Source organism: Echinops telfairi, unplaced genomic scaffold (genome assembly GCF_000313985.2).
Source record: "Echinops telfairi isolate 266 unplaced genomic scaffold, ASM31398v2 ScPeMD7_3533;HRSCAF=4204_0, whole genome shotgun sequence".
Lineage (NCBI taxonomy): Eukaryota > Metazoa > Chordata > Mammalia > Afrosoricida > Tenrecidae > Echinops > Echinops telfairi.
This window is the reverse complement of record NW_022107431.1, coordinates 9,875,527-9,896,200: the sequence shown is the minus strand read 5'-3', so window position 1 is coordinate 9,896,200 and position 20,674 is coordinate 9,875,527. Positions and strand designations below refer to the sequence as shown.

Genomic DNA, 20,674 nt, shown 5'->3' with positions numbered 1-20,674 from the left:
TGGCCCCTGTAGGGCTATGGGTCAGTGAGGGGCATCATGTCTCATAGTGGGGCCGGCCATGTGGTCCTCTCTCTGGACTGGCTGCTCTAATGGGGACCATCGTCCTTAAGGCCTGGCGGGCCAGGATGTGCTCCACTCTCTCCTCCTCCCCCTTCATCTGCTTGCGTGTGCTCTGATCAGATAGGTCCCTCTCCTGGAGCTGCAGATTCAATGCTGTCCTTTGAAATAAATTCTTCTGGAGGGAGGGGACATTATGTGAGTTTTAAGACACATGAGAGAGACCTGAGGACACACGGGGAAGGTCCGTCCCCGCCAATGTGAAGACGAGCCCGTGGCCGGTGCGGCATGAACGTGCTGGGCCGCCTGGCGATGTCTCCGTCGCTCAGACAGTGCCATGAGCGTGGTCTGGAGCGTGAATGTAGGAAGCTGCCTGGATCCTACTTACTGACCTGCGTGCCTCTTCATTGTGTCTGTTGATCGTGGACTGTGGCCCATGCCCTCTTGTTGTTTGAAGATCCAGGCTCCCCCACAAAACAGTCTGTGGGAGGTAATCTGCCGAGCCCCGTGGAAGAGGCAGGAGCGAAGTGTCTCGCTGCGTTGGGTCTGAGAGCAGTGATTGTGTGTGAGCCTCGGGGAGAGCCTGGGACATGGTCACTCAAGGACTCACCCAGGTTCTGTGTCTTGGAGTCAGTTTCTCCAGCAGTAGGTCACTGCTGAAGTTGAGGGAGCTGGGGGCGGGGCAGGAGCAGTGTTTGGCTAGAACACCCTCAGCCAGGGGAAGGCCCAGGGCCAAGTGGAACAGCTGGCACGGTAGCTTCATGGAGCAGAGGTGGCCCCCGGGAATTGAGAGCAATGGAAGGGCTGAGAAGAGTGGGAACAAGCAGCTTCCCCATAGGGAGACCCCAGAGAGGTAGCCCTCACTCAGCCAGCAGTTAGCAGGAGGGACTTGGAGTCCCCCAGGGCACTGGGCCAGCTGCTGACGGTTAACCACGGAGTTGGGCCTGCCTGCACGCGAGTGCCATGGTGTCTGATTCTGCACCCAACCAAGCCCGTGCCTATGGAGATGGGTGGCTCAACCCCTAGTGAGCCGGCATGTAGGACAGAGTGGAGCTCCCTGGGGCTTCCCGAGACTTTACCTCACACTTGACTCACTGACCTTCTGGTGAGCAGTGAGGCACTTAGTCCCTGAGCCACCAAGAGCCCCACAGCGCGAGGCGTCGCCCTCTGCTGGCGTTCTGGAGAGCTGGACAAGGGACTGCCGGCCGAGGCAAGGCGAGCACGCGTGCTCAGCCTCCAGCTGACTGCAGGCCTTTTCAAGGAAGTGGTTTTGATTTGGTTTTACATTCCTGTTCACGTATTTCAAATCGCCCAGTGCGTCGGAGAGCAGACAGGCAACAGGCAGGTCAGCACATCCTGGCTGTCATTTGGGTGATGCTGTGGAGCTGGGCAGCAGCCGGCAAGACATCTTTGGGGGGTCCGCAGCCCCCAGTTCCACACCCTGGTCACAAACCCCCGCCCTTGCCGTTCGCTCCTCGTCTCTGTAAACCGTGTAAACCGCCGCTGTGCTGTAAGACAACTCCCGCGCCTCCTCTCTGCCTGTCACTGTCAGCGCGCCTCTGCCGCTCGCTGAGTCCCACGTGCAAGGACAGACGGGAATGGGGGGCTGTCGGAATCTCAGTGCTGTCTTTCAGGTTCTCATGCACAGTGGATCTTGAATCAGACCATTCAGAGCTGTTAGGCAAAGCAGCTTAGAGTCCTGGCTCCCTTCTTGTAGGAAGGTTTGCTTCAATAACCCACCGCAGCCTGGCCTGAAGCTGAGGGCCCGCACAGCTGAGCAGACGAGCACAGCCGCTCTGGCTCGAGAACGTGGAGTTGGGCTTCAGGTCACCAACAGGGTCTGCACCAAGTCTCTGGGGCAGTACAGAAGTGGCCTTCTCTCGCCTCTCCTTGGTGCCCCGCCTCCAGGCCACACAAGGTCATATTCATATAAAACCCTCTACCTTAACCCTGGAGGGGACATAGAGTAATAACGTCAAGGATGCTTCCACCAGAGAACTCGGTAACGAATGCAGGGAGAACGTGGCAGTTCATGTTTTTTGTTTATAGACTTTTGTCCCTGGTGAAAAAATACTGAATGGGTTTGATTATTGCAGACTGGTACCTTTCTAAACTTAGTGGGGACGTGAGCTCCCGATGTGAGGTGCTGGCGCGTGCAGCTATCACTGCACAGTTGGTGGTGGGAGCCCCACAGCCCCTGTGGGCACGAAGAGGCCTGGCCTTCTGCCCAGGTAAAGAGGGCAGGCCTGCCCTGTGCTCTGGGTCCTTGGGAGCCGAGCCAGCTTGACATGCAAGAAGTGAAAACTCTGAGTAACAGGTCATTGAGATGGGGACTTGGCCACCACCTCCCCCTCTTCTAAAAGTCTCTGGAACCTACTTTGGAAATCTTAACCTGGCATAGAATAACTTCTGAAATCATCGCTTGGAGATGAACCAGCTGTGTCAGAAACATCTCCTGGAGGAGAACTTTCCAGTAAAATTAAGAATTGTTAACATCTGCACCAGTGATCAAGTGACAAACCCACTGCAGAGTTCACTGAATGGGGGGCGCGGGGGCTCAGTTTCCCCCATGCCTGTGCTGACATGGTCTTTTCTGCCTAAAAAAAGTGGCTGTCTCCTTATCCAAGGGGTCAAACTTTGTCTCTCACCTTTGAGGTGCATGGAGTGGTTTCTTCTCTCAGTTAAAGTGGAAAAGTTGACATTCTGTAACTTCCTGGAAGTGTCCAGGATCTCGGAGCTAGCTATTCAGGTTCAGGTCTGGAGCGCTTGTCTCTTGGACATTTTCTGTGATTTATAAAGAAGGAGTCAGGCTGGCTTTCTAAAAGATGTGGTTGTAAAATGTCTGGGCAGTTACCACCACTCTGCTAACTTTCCCTTCCCTGGTTCCTGTTTGTCCGTCTGTCAGTCGTTTGATGGATCTGCCTGTCTCATCCTTGCGGTTTGCTGCACCTTCTTGGATGTGAACACTACAGTTGGCCATCACAATTTATAGTGTTTTGGGCCATTATACTTTCAAATATGTTTTTCGCTCTCCTGGAAATCTCATTACCAATAGATCAGTGGGCTGGAGGAGTCCCATTACAGGTTGCTTATCGTGAGCTGCCACCGAGTCTGCTCCGACCCCAGCGACCCTGCTCACCCTCACCCTTGTTCTAGGCCCAGGCCCTTTGTTGCAGGCACTGCTGGGTCCATCTCATTGAGGCCTTTCTCCTCCTCTCTGCCCGAGCACTTTCTAGAGACTGGTCTCTCCTGACAACGTCCAACATCTGTAAGCGGAAACCGGGCCATCTTGCCTTAAGGAGCACTCTCACCGTAACTCTCCCAACACAAGTTGATTGGTGACCTTAAAGGTCCTGTTACATGTAGGTCGGTGGGTGTGACAAGTGGGTCGGGACTGGACATTTGCTCATTTCAAGTCCTTCCTCTGTCCCTCCGAGCGCCAGTCTCACAGATTCCGGCCTCCACTGCCTTGAATCTGCTGAGCCACCCAGGGAATACTTGTACGCCAGCGACTGGGTTTTCCAACTCTAGAATTTCCACTTGGTTTTTGTTTCTTAATCTCTGTCTCCTTGAGAATCTCTCTGTGTTGATTTCCAGTTAAATCGTTAATTTTGAAAATAGATTGTCGTTTAAATTTTTGAACATTTTCTTAGCAGCTGCTTGGTCTGCTGCTCTGTGTCTGTGTGCAAGTCCCACATCTGGGGCCGCCCCACCTTCCACTTGCAGCTGCTGTAGGAAGACAGGAAGTGTGGTTAATGGGCTCTGGCTGGTGTCCGGCGGGGGTGGGGGGGTGCAAGGACAGGGGTCAGAATCGTGGGGGGGGGTGCGAGGACAGCGATGGCGGGTGTTATTTCTTGGGCTCATTGGCACTCTCGGTGATGCTTTGTGTGCTGTGGGCTAAGCTCAAGGCACATCACTGTCCAGGCTTCGTTGTGGTTGCTCTCAAATTTGGGGGCAGCACCTTGGGGTGCCTGAAAAAACAACGAAACACGGCTGTTCTCAATTTTCACTTTAAGCAACCTAAAAAAACAGAAGGGGGAACATTATAATCCCAGATCACTTTCCATGAGTTCTAAATTCAAATCGGCAAGTTTGTAACTTGTGCTGCCCAGGGCACTATGCCCTACAGGTCGGGCCCCTTGTGAACTGCTTCTCTTTCACTGGCCCCAGTGTTGGCAAGTCCCTCCGGCGCACACAGGGCGTCTGGGTTGGAGTGTTGGGAGTGTGTTGTGGGTGATGGGCATCGTGGTGCGTGTGTCTCCTGCAGGTCGCTTTGAAGAGGAGTTCATCAAGATGCGCATGGAGAGACTGCAGGCCTGGATGACGCGGATGTGCAGGCACCCGGTGATCTCAGAGAGCGAGGTCTTCCAGCAGTTCCTCAACTTCCGGGACGAAAAGGTGGGATGGGCGATGGTGGTGGTGGTGGAGGTGGTAGTCATCATCGTCGTCGTTGGGTCTCAGGGAGCTGCCCTCTCATTTCCTCCAAAGGCAGTGAGGAGACCAGCCTAGTCGTGGTGTGTGAATCGGGGTGTAGGGAAGAACTGCCTGCCCTGAAGGCTCCCCAGAAACATGTTTGTTTGTGTTGCTCTAGTTGTTTTACAAGCTTTGAAGACTAGAGTAGATCCCTAGGTGTGCAGAGTGAGGTGAGGGGCAGAATGACCGCACTTCGTCCTACAGTATTGAGCCCCGTGCTGAGAAGAGTGGGCCTGGCTGCCGTCTCCATTGGGAGCCAGTGTAGGTGCTGGTCTCTCTGCCCACCTTCATGGGCACTTATCTGCCTATGGTCACCTACTCTTTCATAAAACCAAGAGGAAATACCTGCTTGACAATGCGTCATTCTCTGCTTGGGGAGAGCAAAGCCTTTCTTCTGCTTGCTCTTATGGTTTTTTGTTTTGTAAAGGTATTCTCTCCATAATCTCTCTCCTTTCGTTAGAAATAGCAATTCTTGTAGAAAACACACTGGAGGGCAAAAGCAGGAGTTGGCTCGGGAGCCGTCGGCAGATTGTAAATCTGTGTGACCTGGGAACCGTGGGGTTGTTTGGGACCTGACTCACGCCCTAGAACACTGTAGGTGCCTCGTTGAAACATTCAGACGGAGACTCACTGGCAGGATGTCTGGGTGGTCCTGCCGTCCTGATCAAAGAAAACATCCCTAGAAACCACTTGAACTATGAGATGTGTGCGTGGATGCTGATAGACAGACGTCTGCCCACCAGGGCATGTGCTCCTTGGGGCTTGTTACCCGGCCTTCTGAGTATTGTCTGACCATTGAGGGGGTCAGAAACCTTCAGGCTTCAGGCTCTTTGGGGACACTGGTTACCAAGAGGCCTTCAGCAAGGGTGACTTGAGTTGACTTGCCAAGGGTTCGATTTAGAAAATATTTCTCAAGGCCATATTTTGTGCAGAGTGGGATTTCAGAATATGAGTAAATCTAGACTCACCTCCCCTCTTCCTCCCCCCATAACTGTCCTTCAGATGTTGAAGAGCCCCCTGTTGATGCTTCATTGATGTAAGCCTTCATAGAGACTGCTTATGGTTAATTCTGTTAGGTGGGTTATTGGTGGTGTGGTCCTGTTTTAAAACCGTGACCCTGTATGTTAAAGACACATAATGAAGTATTTATAGACAAAGTGAAATTTCTTTTAAAATAACCCTACCCACCCACCCTCCCACCTACCTCCCCCAAATCTGGAAGATAGGAAAATCATAAAAGAACATTGGCCATTGCTGATCACTGTGACTGCTGAGCCTGTAAGCATAGCTCAGACTCTGCTCTCCCCTTTAGCTTGCATCGGAAGGTTCCTATTGTAGAAACTTGTTGTAAAGATCCTTCCAGGTGGTGAACAGCACTAACCTAACCGGGAACAGCAAGGCACTGAGCTGCTGGAAAAGAACATAGGAGTCTCTTCATGCAATCGGAGTAGGGGGGTTCTGGAGCACACACAAGCAGGAGCTTTGACCATGGGTGTTGCCAAAGGCCTGCACATGACCACCAAGTTATAAAAGCGGAGTTGGTCACCATTGCAATCCAGGAAATGCAAATGAAAACTACTGCTCACCGCAGGGTGAGCTGAGGCCACCAGGTGTGAGCCACCTTGGAAACAGCTGCTGGCTCGCCCCCTGCTGGTGGGAGTATGGAGAACCACTCCTGACCCAGCTCTCCCACGCCAGGGGGGTCGCTGGCAGACGTGTATGTGTGCACCCTGAGGCAGGTGCCCTCTTGGCGGGGAGCCGGGCTTCCTGTCTGTAGTGGACTGAGGGAGATGGATGGATGATTGAATGAATGAATGAGTCTGGAGGCTGTGTAGCATTGAAAAGGAAGGAACTGTAGCCACACACTCTGGACTGAGCTCCGAAGGTGGAGCAGAAGAAGCCGTGCCCTCACGGGCGGCATTAAAGAATGCATACTGTACAGCTGGCTCCACGTGCGAAATGCCAAAGCACCCTGCCGCGGGGTTAGGGCGCATGTGCAGGTGGGTGGTTAGAGCTGACAGGAAGGCCGTAAGCGGTTCCCACTGACTACTAGTGGAAGAAGAATGACTCCCCTTCTGGGGAGGGATAGAGGTGGTGTTGGGTGGGCAGGTCCTGGGGGACTTCTCTCTCTTGGCCTCGATGGTTAGTACACACACACTCATACCAGGGGCTTCAGAGAGCTCATTAAAAACTCCATGAACATTTCATTCCACTTTTCCACGACCTTGTTGAATTCATGCCCCACCCCGCCCCCTTATGTGTGTTTTCCTTAAAGAGAGCAGCAACACTGCTGTGGGGTCAGTGTACGGCAGAGCGGGGCTGCCTCAGTCCCTGCGGCTGCAACCTTTATGGACGCAGATGGCTTCGTCTTCCTCCTACAGAGCAGCCAGTGGGTCCAAACCAAAGACCTGTCAGTTAGTTGCCAAGGGCTTAACCATTGCACCACCAGCGCTCCTTGGTAGTGTTTAGAGCGGGACATCATTCTTTCTCCCATCCCCACCATAATGTTGTTTCCCGTCATGCATTTTTAAAAGCCTTTCATATGTTGAGGAAACCCATCTGGAAGTGCAACCACTCACCCCTCCTCAAGGCCTGCCTTGGGAGGACGTGTGTGTGACAGAGAGAACCTTCTGCTCTCACTGGAAGCCATGAGCCTTTGCAGGGTGGTGGGGAGACATGCGTGGGGTCCCTTCTCTGCAGCCAGGACTCTGTGTGTGTGTGTGTGTGTGTGTGTGTGTGTGTGTGTGTGTGTGTGTGTGTGTGTGTCTGTGCCGGGGTGCTGCTGCCTGGGCTGGCCAGAGAGCCTAGGCTGAGAGGGGACTCTGAGAGGCCTTCACACTCCTTCTCTTCCTTCCAGGAGTGGAAAACGGGGAAGAGAAAGGCAGAAAAAGATGAGCTGGTGGGAGTGATGATCTTTTCCACCGTGGAGCCAGAGGCGCCTGACCTGGACCTACTGGAAATGTAAGCGAGGCCACTGTAGGCGGGCGCCTTTGGGTCTGACTGGGTCAGCCACCGAGTTCCCTGCTGGAGTTCGGGGGGTTTCCTGGGGGCTGTAGAATAAGCAGGGCTTGTCGTCAGACTGTGCAGAAGGACTGTCCCCACCAGAGCAGGAAACTGCGATCAGCTTCCCTCTAAGTCAGTGGCTTCTTAGGGCACAAGGTGATGCGGCATAGCACTTCCAACAAGGCCCTGAGAAGCAAGGTGAGATGCGGCCCTTGGACACCACTAATGGTGAAGCAGAAACCCCGCTGGGTGCTGCCTGGGGGAAGCAACCCCCAACCTGCATCTCCTATATTTTTAAGTCTTATGATCGTTAAATGTAGGCTCAGTGGGACCCTGATAGATTAGGAATTGGGCTGCAAAGTCAGCCATTCTAAACCACCAGCCAATCCACGGTGAAAGGTGGGGGCTTTCTACTCCTCTAAGGACTTCCGGTCTCAGAAACCCACAGGGACAGATCCATGCTGTCCTGTAGGCGGTCTGTGATTCGGAATCGACTCAGTGGCAGTGAGCTTTTGAATTCGGAGTCAGTTGCAAATTTGGAGTGATTCCTCTTCTGTGTAAAGACTAATGACGAAGCTTGGCTTTAGTTTTACGAAGCTTATCCCCCCCTTACCGTAAAATCATTGCTTTATGTACCAATGTTGTTACCAGAAGCATGGACAAGGTGGGGCGGGGAAAAACACACACACCTGGAAAGGAAACCAGCTGGTGTGTCCTCTCTCGGTCCAGTCCCTCAAGAGAGACCCTTTGCCTACACACAGCACTGTGCTCACGGTCTCAGCACGGCTCCCTCCCTCCTCCGGCACTTGCTCCAACAGTCTTGCCCGGCCACTTCATGTGCTCTGAGTGCCCAGGCTGTGCTTGGGGATTCTGTACAGAACTCTGAGCGGACAGCCACCACGAGCATGTGTGTGACAGCACCGCCCGAGAAAGGAGTGCCCTGAGGAAGAGCCTTACTAATCGGGCTTTCCTTTTCTCTAGAAAATGCCAGTTAAAATCCACAAGCAGTTAGAAAGGGGCCCAGTTCTCTTGAACAGCCGATGTAGGCCTATTCTGAAGACCCATGTTCTGCAAGGGTCGTTGTTGAAATGTAAGGGTGGGAGTGGGAGTGTCGCCCAGCCACGCAGATACTCAAAGGTTTGGTGGTAGCAGGTCCTGGCCGTGGCCTCTGGGTGAGTGACCCGTGACTCTGCCCTTGCCCACAGAGAGCAAAAGTGTGATGCCGTCAGCAAGTTCACCAAGGCCATGGATGACGGCGTGAAGGAGCTGCTGACAGTGGGCCAGGAGCACTGGAAGCGCTGCACAGGACGTAAGTGGGTCCCTGCTGCAGGCTCAGCCGCGCTGGGAGGGAGCGCCCGCTGAAAACAGGAGTGATTGCCATCCTGAAACTGTCGGACCTCACCCCCCAGCCCCCATAGTCACAGAAACCCGCCTCTCACGTGTCCCCAGCCCCTGAGGGCTTCGTCGTCGGTGGAGAGTTGAGTCCTTGCTGGAGGAGTGCTGCATCCATTCCAATCTCGTGCCTTTGCTTTGTCATCTTCAGTCCTTTGGGAAGATAGGTGTTAGGCAAAAGCCATTTCTTAGGGGAAAGCCAGCATCAACAATGGTGGAGCATAGGGGTGGCAGGCTGCCCGCCCCACCTCTAGAGTCAGCCCATTGCTCCAGACCCTGAAGGATCACCACACAAAAACCTTACTGTCAGCCAGATGCTTGATCGCCGTGGTTTTTGAACCTGGTTGTGTCTTAAGTCATCTGGAGAGCTTACGAACAGCTGGGAAGGCTAGTGTGGAAGCTGCAGAGAATGGTGATTTGAATGGGCCGGGTGGGGGTGGGGGATGTCCAGACATCAGTACTGAAACCCAGCCTCCGGATGAGCGACGTCTGTCAGATATGGGCCCCGAATACCACATAAGGAGACAAGAGGAGGGCAAGGCTCGTTCTCTCTCTCTTTCTTCTCTCTCTCTCCCCCCTCCCCATTGCCCTCCCTCCCTCCCTCCATGTAAAAGAGAATGAAAGCCCGATGGTGCCCAGCCCTCCTCCTGGTGGGTTGACTCAGCAGTACCTGGGGCACTGTTGACAGCCTCCAGGCTTTCTCTTCCCTCGGTGTCCGTGCGGTTTCTTTGGAAAGCCTCAGAAGAGCGGAGGGCACCAGAGGCAAACAAAGGGCTTAAGCTAAAGTGGCCCTTCTCTGGGCAGGGTTTCACAAAGCCCATGGGGTTTTAGCAGGAGGCGGACCTTTGCAGACTGCTTGCCCAGAGGAGAGAAGGCAGCCCTCAGCCAGCTCGGGAAACCTTTGCTGTAGTTGCAGCGAGGTGCCCATGCCCAGCGGGACAGAACACAGCCGGGCTGCCCCCCACCCGCCGCCCCCGTCATTTCAGCCGCATGTGCAAGCGCGGCGGGAGCCTGAGTGAGGACGTAAGCAGCATGGTCACACGAATGTGGTGGTGAACAGCTCCCACCAGCCATGGAAACGTCACCTGTCTCTCTTTCCTATCAACAACTTTTTTATTGTGAATTAGGTGGGAGTTTGCATTTCAGATCATCAGATTTGTGTCCCACAGTTTGAACTGACTCAGTAAAATCCCCCAGTAGCTTAGCCTACCCCCATTTCTCTGACTTCTCTCCCTCCTGGGGGTCACTAGCTTCCCCTCCCCCCAGGTCGACACCCGTCAGCGAGCCCGTGCCTTCTAGTCCCTCCTCACCTCCCACGTGGTTGCTCCTGAGTTGCTCCCTTTGGAATGAAAGTCGCCGTCGTCTTGGTTTTTGATCTTGATAATGGTGGTCTCAATACAGTGCTCGTGCTTTGGGGACTGACTGCAATGGGGGGCTGCAGTCGTCACGCGGTCATTTTTGCATTGAGATATTACCACAAGACTGGACTACTTGAAATGGCTTCAGAGTCTGATGACCAGAGGGGTCACCTTTCCCTGCCCAGAGGTCCGTAACAGCCTCCCCGTCCGTTTCTCTTCCAGCGCTGCCCAAGGAGTACCAGAAGATCGGCAAGGCGCTGCAGAGCTTAGCCACGGTGTTCCGCTCCAGCGGCTACCAAGGTCTGTCTTCGACCCACCTGCCCACTCACCCACAAGCCTGATTATGGAAGGCAGCCAGGTCGCTGCTCCCAGCTTCACCCATTGCTTTTGACGCAGAGCAGAGGGTGTCTGTGATGTGTGTGATCTTGCAAGCTCGCTGGCCGTTCTGTTCTGCCCCCTCATATTGAGTGCTTTTGTATCGTTGTCAGAGTAGTTGTGGTAGGCAGCAGTCTCCTCTCGCTTTACACGCTGCCACACGCTGCGGCGTCACAGCTGCCAGGGCTTTGACAGGGCAGTCTCCGGCTTCCTTGAACATTCACATAGCACCACCGTGAGCACAAGGGAGCAGCTGCCGCTGAGCACTTCAGTCTGTGTTGGCGCTGTGGCTCGGGTAAGAGGTAAAACAGCTCGCCAGGTGGGTGGGTGGCCCCAGGTTGAGGATCTGCTATCACTTACAAAGCATAGACCCACTCCTCACTTTGTGCTGTGGGGGAGTTCCAGAGAGACGAGGTCATGATTCGGAAACTGACACTACGTGAGGATGGGTACATCATTACATAACTGCCAACCCACTGAGAATCAGGACTTGGCCACGTTGACACATAACCTTAACCATGGCTTCCACCATTACTCTCACCTCGCACCTTTTGCACACATTAATCACATCATAGGTTTTTACGCGGGTCGTAACTGGGAAATATAGGATAACAAGACAGGAGGGTGGGGAGTAGACGTAGAGGATTAGTACTTTGAGCAAAGTACTCCTGACTCCCAGAGAAGGTAGGTCTCCTCTGTAAGTGTATGTGTCTGAATGTTTTAAGGCGCCCTAAGAAGCCACTCACCAAAAGGTGAGAGTTCTGGGGTGGGGGTCACCGATCTGACTAATGTAAAGTGGGGTTCAGGGGCGGTATCCTATAAATTTAAGAAAACATCAACAGTGTTATGGATTGAATGGTATTTCCCCTAAAAACCTGTGTTGGGATCCTGACCCCCAATACCAGTGCTGTAGTCCTAAATGGGAACAGGGTTGTCTCTGTGACAGTAGAGAGGTGTGAGCACTCTAGGGCATGTCTTCAATCGGAGAGCAGAGTGGGTGCAAACTCGAGGAGAGAAGCAGGGAAGCCACAACAAGGGCCTTTCTCCAGAGCAGGAGAGAGAAGGAACCGTCCCTGGAGATGGAGTTCTCCCCGGAGGCATTTCTGTGGCTCCAGCACGAGAGAGCTCACAGACCAGCTCTGTGCCAAGCAGGCCTTCTCCAGATCCTGATTCAAGAGCCAGCCTCTGGGACGTCGGGGTTACTTCACACGAGCTGACCCCTGTATGTTAGCAATGACTGTCCTGCACGTGTGCGTTCAGTCAGTTGTCTAGAGAAACAATCCTGTGACACACTCATGTGTATTGGAAAGAGCTTTATATCCAGAAGAATTATATATGAAGAAGGCATCCCAACTCAACTCCATAAGTCCAGTACTAATCCTGAGTCCCTCTTCAGACCCATGGAGCCACCTGCAACAGTGCAGAACGCACAAAGACCCAGGCCCGTGTGGATCCAAGTCTGTGGACACATGGCGAGACCCCAGCAGCTCTCAGGGTCGGCTTGCAGCAGAGACCCAGGAGGCAAGGCGGTGGGGCGGAGGGACTTCCAGTTGCCTGTGGTTGTAAGAATGAGGCCTCATCTGGTGGTGACCTGACTGACAGGGTGGACTCCACCCCTACACTTTGATCCACCTTCAGGTTGACACAAAATCATCTCACTACCACAGCGTGATAGTGATCTTGTCTCGGTTTTAAGAGCTCTTTACGACAAGAATCTGGAATACGAACTCCTGCTAATGTAGATCTGTCTTATATCCAGTGAAAGGGGTGTGGCTATTTGGGAAGCTGGGTGATCAGTCCAGGGGGATCCTATCTAGTGTCAAAAATGTTGGAAATTCTCTGCAATTGAAATTTTTATTAAAAGAAGTGAAAATTAGATATTTTAGCTTAAAACCACTGATACAAGTGTCCATATTTTCAGGTGAAACAGATCTCAATGATGCAATAACAGAAGCTGGGAAGACTTATGAAGAAATTGCCAATCTTGTGGCAGAACAGGTACTAACATAATCAATTTTAGTTAATATTGTGTGCCTGATAGTCCACTAATTTAATTTAGAGTGTAAGGGAAGCTTCCCAAATGGACAGCTTCTTCTTTTCTTATGCATCGTTGTTGGTTTCATGATAGTGTTCCTTAGGTTAAGCTAGAGTGGGTAGATAAGTTTATCGCTGAGAAATCTAGATGAACCTCGATGTCTTTGGTCCTATCTGAGCCACTGTCATGCGTGGAACTGTGTCACCAGAAATGTGCGCCACGATTCCGGGCTGCTGTGATTATTCTCCATCCTGGCCTAGCTGTTAATGTGACAGGATTTAGAGTATGTTCATGATGAGTGGGTTATGTTTGGTATGCTAATGAGGCAGATTAGGGTGGGATGCAACATCCCTACTCAGGTGACCCCTAGCCCACTTTAAGGGTAGTTTCCCGAGGTAGGGCCTGCATTACCTTCTTCATACAAGAGAGGAGGGGGAAGAGTGCGTACAAGAAAAGGACTTCACCACTGAGAACAAAGAGTCAGGACCTGGGCCCCCTGTGCTGAGGACCTCCTATACCCGTGGGAAGATTGATGCCAGCACACACGGAGCTTTCCAGACCCACCAGTGTTAGGAGGAGACAAGGACCTTCCTCTGGAGCCAGAGGAAAGACGCAGTCTTCTAGCCTCTTTGCAACACGTCATTCAGGGCACCCCGACTCCTCGCTTAACGACAGGCCAGGTTGTTATTGAAAATCAGCATTCCATGTAGTGGGGAATGACCACGTCTGATCACAAAATGTTAGATGACTACATCAATATGTAACTGCCAAGTCACATCATTGCATAGCTGCCAAGGAGCTCTGGTGGCATAGTAGGATACTCACTGGGCTGCAAACCCACTGACCGCTCCAAAGGAGAAAGATGAGGCTGGCTGTTTTTGGAAAGATTTATAGCCTCAGTAACCCTAGGGCAGGGGTCCTCAAACTTTTTAAACAGATGGCCAGTTCACTGTCCCTCAAGAGTCGTTGGAGGGCCGGACTATAGTTTTAAAAAAAACTATGAACAAATTCCTATGCACACTGCACATATCTTATTTTGAAGTAAAAAAAGCAAATGGGGCAAAAACACCCAGCAGGCAGGATAAATGTCCTCGGCGGGCCATAGTTTGAGGACCCCTGCCCTAGGGAATGGTTCTTCTGCACTGTAGGGTCACCATGAGTCAGAACCCACCCATGAAAGTGGGTTTGGGTTTGGGGTTTCTAACTACCAAACCACTGGGGATCTTGGCCCAGCCACACTTACACTTAACCATCACCTGGGACCTCCGCATTCATTGCCAGCAAGATGTCTGTCTTGCCCAAAACATTCAGATTGTAGATGCTTTCCTATTGTAAGTGTGAAGTGCTGGACAATGAGATAGTGCCTAAGTGAGGAGTAGATATTTAATAGGCTGTGAAGATGCCCTGGTAGTGTAGCGGGTTACATGTTGGGTTGCTAACCTCAGGGTCAGCAGTTTGAAACCACCAGTCGTTCCTTGGGAGAAAAATGAGGCTTTCTAGTCCCATAAACATTTACACCTTTGAAATCTGCAGGGACAGTTCTACTTTGCCCCATAGAGTCACCATGCATTGAAATGGACTGGGGTGAGTGGCACAGTAGTTTGGGGTGTCTGATCTCTAAGGAGAACTTGCTTGAACATTAACCCTCAATAACGATGTGACACAAGGAGGAGTTGCTTCGGCTCAATGGCCATGTGGCCCAGAGAGAGGCCAGAGTTGGATTTCTTCCTCTTAGGTTTTCTGGGTTGCTCTGTTTATAACCAACCGTGTCTCCGTCTAGCCAAAGAAGGACCTCCACTTCCTGATGGAGTGCAATCACGAGTACAAGGGCTTCCTCGGCTGCTTCCCCGACATCATCGGTGCTCACAAGGTAACTTACAGATGCACCAAGGGAGCCGGTTCACCACTCCCTCCCTCCCTCCCTCCCTCCACTCCACTCCACTCTGCAATGGGAGGGGAAGGCTCTCTGGAGCCAGACCAGTACCACTTGGAATATTCTAGTGTTCGTGAAATTCATAGCATGCATGGCTCTATATGCAGTGGTTCTCTACCTTCCTCATGCCACGACCCTTTCAGACAGTTCCTCGTGGTGGTGACCCCCCCTGATCACAAAATTATTTTTGTTGCTACTTCATCACTGTCATTTTGCTACTGTTACGAATCGGGCGACCCCTCTGAAAGGGTCGTTCGACCCCCAAAGGGGTCACGACCCACAAATTCAGAACTGCTGCTCTATGGGTAGTTTTCTTTTCATTCTGTGTGTGTGTGTGTGTGTGTGTGTGTGTGTGTATAACTTGGTGGGGAATTAAAAAATAATGAGAATATTCTTTTATGCCTATAATTATTCAGATAATAACAATCACTGTGATCTTTGAGATCCAAGTCAAGCAGTTAGACCCTTTCCATCTGTCTTGGCAGGTTCATGCCCTGGCCTTGAACCGAGTAGGGGCTTCTCACCACTGCAGTGGTCACTATTGGCTCTGTGTTTAATGATACTCTTGAAAAAGAAACTCATTCTCGTGACAAAGGTTTCACACAAGAAGAAAGCGGGTTTGAGACATCCTCGCTTTGGATTGGGTTGAATTTTTCTGTTCCAGTTTTAACACCTGTATTTTACTCCAGAGCTCTGGATGTTCTGACATCTAGCGCTCTGGTGGATTAGGGTTTCCTTGACCTGAGTAACCAGATCTCTACTGGGACGGTCTGTCAAGGGACCAGTCCCAACAGGCGGCCATGGTGGCCTTTAGCTGTACCATGTAAGTACCACGGAGGGTTGCCCGGTGATTGAGGAGCTCTGAACAGCTTTGGCAAACTTGGTCATAGCTCGGGACAGTTAGTAGGATTCCATGCCAGCACCCCACTTTCTCATGGTGAAGGGCTGCTCTGCAGACAGCTCTGACTACTGAGCAGGCAGGTGATGCTGGGGCGAGCTCTTGGGAGCCACAAGGCTCCCTGTGAGAGAGCAGGCTTGCTGCTCCCATAAGGATCTGACGGGAAGTCCTGGAAATCCCCAGGGGCAGTTACGCCCTGTCCTAGTGGGTTGCTGTAAGTCAGAATCGACTCGATGGTTTTACCCTCTAAGGGTCTGTTTAAAACTGAGTCCGTGGCTCTGACGGAAAAGCCAAGCTCAAACTGGGAAGCGGCACTCTTGACACCGCCACTCTGGCTTATAAAGAGGAGACTGAGAGGCTGCCTCCATGCGCCCTGCTTTCCTCTCCCCAGCACGCAGCTTCCTCCCAAGAAGTGTTCTTGGCGCGTCCATTCCTAGCAGGGCAGGCAGTGGGTCGACGTGCTGACGTGCTGCAGAGAGCCCGTGTCTTCCATTTCCTACATAAAACTGCCGGTTTTAGTTGCGGCACATTGCTCATGAATAGCATCTTTTGCTTCCTGGTGACTTGAAGGAGGTCGATGGTATATGCGTATTTTCTGATTTGGGGGGGGGGGTAGTACATTCTTGGTCCATGGGGAGTAAAGGATGGAATCCGTTAGCATGGTTAGATTTGGAACGAATGACTGGCACGCTTAGCTTTGTTTTATTGAGACGCTGCATTTTCTGTTTCACAGGGAGCAATAGAAAAGGTGAAGGAGAGCGATAAGCTAGTGGCCACTAGTAAAATCACACCACAAGACAAGCACAGTATGGTGAAGCGGGTCGGCACTATGTCTTACGCACTACAAGGTAAGGAACGGGCTCGTGGGTAACTGAGACCGGAAAAGGACGCTACTGCCCCGCATCTCTGCCCCACAGGGCCTATGAGCCAGAACCGGTGGCGTGGCTGTGGGACTTGTTTTACTTTGGGGTCACATGTTTTGGGGAGAAGAGAATGAAACATATTTGCAGGTTTTTCCAAGAAACAACTGGGGCATGAATGGGAGCAAGAGCAGGTCCCCAGCATTCGGGAGCCACCAGCAAAGGGGGGAACTGATTGGCGCTTTGCATTTTCAAAAGGTTTGAAATGGGAAGTCTGGGGTTGGATTTGATTGTGAGAGTATCCAAGTCGGTGAATAGAAAGCCTTTTGCCACTTTGAAGAAGAGTAAGACAGAACTAGAGAGACGGTGAAAAAGAGGAAGACCCTCCCTCGTCCGATGACGCAGTGCCTGCAGCGGTGGGCTCAAACCCTACAACAGTCGTGAGCGCGACTCAGGACGGGCAGTGCTTCGTTGGACGTGCGGTCGCCGTGAATCGTCGAAGACGACGGTCTAAACTCAGAACCACTCACCTGTGCCAGCAGGTGGCTTCCTGTACCTCTGTGTAAAGTAATGGACAGGGTCCAGCATCATTGTGTAGCGGTGAAGGCTGGTGGCCACCGAGAGGGATGGACCCGTGTATCAGCAAAGCGAGGGCGGCGCCTACCAGCTCCCTTCCTCTTGCTGCTGAGAGGTGGGGTCTGCCTGCCTGTCTTGGTCGGGGCAGCCTCCTCTGCCCGGCCTTCCAAGGGGACCTCAGAGGGCACGTGGTGGCAGGTCACCGTGACGGGCAGGGCCAACTCTGCGTCCTACCTGGTCTTCCTCGTTGGAAGGAGAGTCTGTGGTTGCTGCTGTCACGTGCATGGATGGGGTCTGGAGGTGTGGACCGAGCAGCCAGTGAAAGTCACCATTGGCCGGGAAGCGTTCTCTTGCCCTCACCTTCCTCCAGCTGCTTTTGAGCCTCTGTGTCAAGGGGTCAGCCTGGCAGCCCGCGGCTACGCTGGCACAAGGCCTCGGGACATACTGACTGGTTTCTTCTTTGGTTGCAGCGGAGATGAATCATTTCCATAGTAACCGGATCTACGATTACAACAGCGTCATACGCCTGTACCTGGAGCAGCAGGTACAGTTCTATGAGACGGTAAGTCTGCGCACACCCCTCCTGGAGCGGGGTTCTCGGGAGGGTGCTCCTGACCACACCCTGTGACTCCGTTCAGGTGAGGTTCTCAGTCTCGGTTGGGCACATCGTGTTTTCCTATTTGAAAAGCCGTGGTTGTTATGAAAAGCGTTTTTCTGGGGAGAGACAGTATCGGGTCCTGTTCTGAGGCCCCTTGGAGCCTGATTTTGCCCCCTCACCCCACCCACTCCGTGCCTCCTGAGAGCAGCATGGGCTCCTGTGGGCGCTCTCTAACTGCCACAGCGGGAGAGTGGTAGCGCCCTGATGGTAAGAGTTCCTCAAGACAGCGCTCAGGAGCCCGGACCTAATGTCTCCACAGCTGCCCTGCAGAAGAGCGGGAGCACCTGGGTGTTTCCATTCAGAAACCAGCCGTGGGACCCGCACTGCCAGTCTGGCTCCAGGAGCCACGAGTCAGAGTGCCCTCTGACTGCACACTGTATCATGCGCCCGTGGCCTGCTTGCCTCTCAGCGCAAATCAGAACCACTGCTGGTCCTTGTTCTGTAGCTCAAAACCGAAGCGGCCCAGCCAAGCCCTGCCTTTGCATACCTGTGCCCGACTCGCTGGCATGGCCACGTGTCAGAGGCCAGCGAGCCCACTTTCCCCAAAAAGTATGCACACGCTGGTTGATGGTGCTGCTGTTTGTGTCAAACACGGTTCTGGTCACGTGGAGCCAAGGATGCCTCGGGTCCCTGGAGGAAGAGTAGGGGGTCTAGCAGGTCCTTGAGAGCAGCCCAGAGAGCAGCCTGGGTCAGGCTTGCAGACTGGCCAGGCCCTCGGAGGAGCAGGGCCTCAGGCACCATTGTGGGATGCGAGGAAGGCTCTCCAGCAGCAGCAGCAGCCCCAGCCCCAGGGATGAGCTGCCCGAGGCAGGGGCCTTGGGGTGGGAAGGAAGGGCACCTGCCCCCGTGCTCAGACATCCCAACCCCCCTCTGCCTTCCGCAGATTGCAGAGAAGCTGAGGCAGGCCCTCGGCCGCTTCCAGGTGATGTAGACCAGACCGACGCGTGCCTGTCTCCGCTCGGGCGTGTGACGGGAAGTCGTCATTCTCCCGCGAGTGCGAAGGGGAGACAAGGGAAGAGGAGAAGAGTGGCCAGCGCAGGTCTCTCCTCCCTGAGGCCTGAGCGCCCAGCCCGCCGGCTCTGTCTGCAGCCGTCATGATACCAATGGAGACAGTGCCTATTTTTGGAATATACTTAAATCTCGCAGGATTTTCAGATGGAAAATTTGGTATTTTACAGAGCCTCCTAATTTATAGCCCCCACCTCACCCCTATCCCATCTCCCAGTTGGTATCCAATGTCAGACACTTACTAATTACTTTCTTACAAATAAGAAATCTGCCAGAATAAAAAACATGTATGTATGTATGTATATTTTTATAACGCTCGGTCCTCTGGGATCCGGTCTGTTGAGGACATTTGGTCCACCTTCCACTGCCTTCCATGTTTGGGATTTAAGGGCTGACCTTGACGCGCGAGCTTCCCGCCCGCCGACCTGCCTGGCTCTTACGTAGGACACAGTATGCCGCTCTGCGAACTGGCGACCAGGCTGCCTGGTTTCTTCTGCCTCTTACCCTCCGCAGAGAGATTTATCTCTGCTATTAGCCAGAGGTCAGCGGTTCAAACCTGCCACTCACTCTCCCAGTGCCTTCTCTCTCTGCACCTCCCACCTCACCAAGTGAGGGCCCACTTGCACTAGAAAGAGTAAGTCAGAAAGGCACTGCGAGCATGCTGTGCCCTGGAGTTGACTGTGGACCAGCCGGTCAGCTGGTCTCTTCTGAAAAGGTGAGAGAGACCCCAGTTGAGGGAGGAAGCTTCTTCCCTCCCCACCAAAAAGGAATTGCGAGGGCCCAAGGGACTGGTGGCCCCAGGGCTTTGAGGTTTAGGGACAAGCACATGTGTTGATTTTTCTGGCCCAATCCTCAAGTTCAGAGCGTTCTCTCCCGACTGCTGCTACTTCAGTGACCGCCACAGAGCGCGCAGTCTCACCCACTGCCTTCCTCACAGACCCCCACCCCACGATGCACAGCTGCCTTACTGCATAAGCTCCCACCTAATCGTTAGACTGCAGACACAGGAGCGCCGGGCCGGGAGAGTAAGGTGAAACCAATCACCTAGACACGAAGTCAAATGAGCATGCAGGTGTGGACGCCTTTTCCTCCGTCTCACGGGCTTTGTTAATGTCTTCTAGGTAATTCACCCCCACTTGATTTTTCTTTTATAAAGTCCCCTAGATCCATGTTTATGATGCAACCCTTTAATATGTGTACAAATTGTAAAGAATATGTATAAATGTTTTACACAAATGTAAGCACATGTAGAAGCCAACATATAAATAAATTGTTTTAAAAAACAATAACTACAGTAAATTCTCAAACACTTTGTGGTGCTCTTATGCGTGTGTCTTTCCCTCCCTTGTTAATTGCTTCTTATTCGCTGATGGAAAGAGCCCAGGCAATGAATTTCTCCTTAGACAAGTGATACGGTACATCGGGGAGCCCTGGTGGGCAATGGTCATAGATTAGTTTGAAGAAGGACTTGGCCTTCCGCCCCGTAGAGCGACAGTCTCAGAAACCCACGGGCAGCTCTCTGTCCTGTGGGGTGGCAGTGAGTTTGACATGGTTGGAGTTCAGGGGCACGTGACGGGGCCCACCCAGCATGTGTCTCCAGATTACTCTGAGGATGAGGCTGGGAAACAGGAAAAGGTGAGGCTGTGACGAGGACTGGGAGCCAAGTGCAGTGTGAGTTTGGAAGAAAATACAAGGCTGTTGATTCTCAGGAGCTGCACCACACCGTCAAGCGGCAGCATTTCAGTGCTGTCTGTCTCTCTGAGTTCAGACACGCTGCTTGCTCTTCGAGGCGCTGTTCTGGTTTCCAGTTCTTCGCACTTTGTGCCAGCACAGAAGAGGCATAATCTCAGAGTGGAGCCTCACCCTTACCGATTTTGACGTTGTAAAAGTAACATGTAAAGATAGAGTGGAAGAAAAAGATAAATTCACTGGTTGCATCTGCAGGAGACAGAAGCCGCAGGCCTTGCCTAAAACCCAAGATGGTAAAGGAGTAAATTTAAAGCCGTTGACACACTTAACTAAAATACCCACTGTCACTGTAAACTTGG

General features: G+C 52.6%; 1 protein-coding gene across 2 annotated transcripts in view; it reads left to right on the top strand.

Moving 5' to 3' along the window:
* SNX9 (sorting nexin 9) overlaps nucleotides 1-19,933 on the top strand; it is an 82,194-nt gene extending 62,261 nt beyond the window's left edge. For both annotated transcript variants that reach the window (XM_045294415.1, XM_045294414.1), the window contains exons 10-18: nucleotides 4,325-4,455; nucleotides 7,388-7,491; nucleotides 8,739-8,842; nucleotides 10,506-10,583; nucleotides 12,580-12,656; nucleotides 14,474-14,563; nucleotides 16,258-16,372; nucleotides 17,431-17,522; nucleotides 18,502-19,933. In XM_045294415.1, the coding sequence (XP_045150350.1) occupies nucleotides 4,325-4,455; nucleotides 7,388-7,491; nucleotides 8,739-8,842; nucleotides 10,506-10,583; nucleotides 12,580-12,656; nucleotides 14,474-14,563; nucleotides 16,258-16,372; nucleotides 17,431-17,522; nucleotides 18,502-18,549 (839 nt within the window). In that variant the 3' untranslated portion in view covers nucleotides 18,550-19,933. The remainder of the gene's footprint in view (nucleotides 1-4,324; nucleotides 4,456-7,387; nucleotides 7,492-8,738; nucleotides 8,843-10,505; nucleotides 10,584-12,579; nucleotides 12,657-14,473; nucleotides 14,564-16,257; nucleotides 16,373-17,430; nucleotides 17,523-18,501) is intronic.
* Nucleotides 19,934-20,674: the final 741 nt, after the last annotated feature.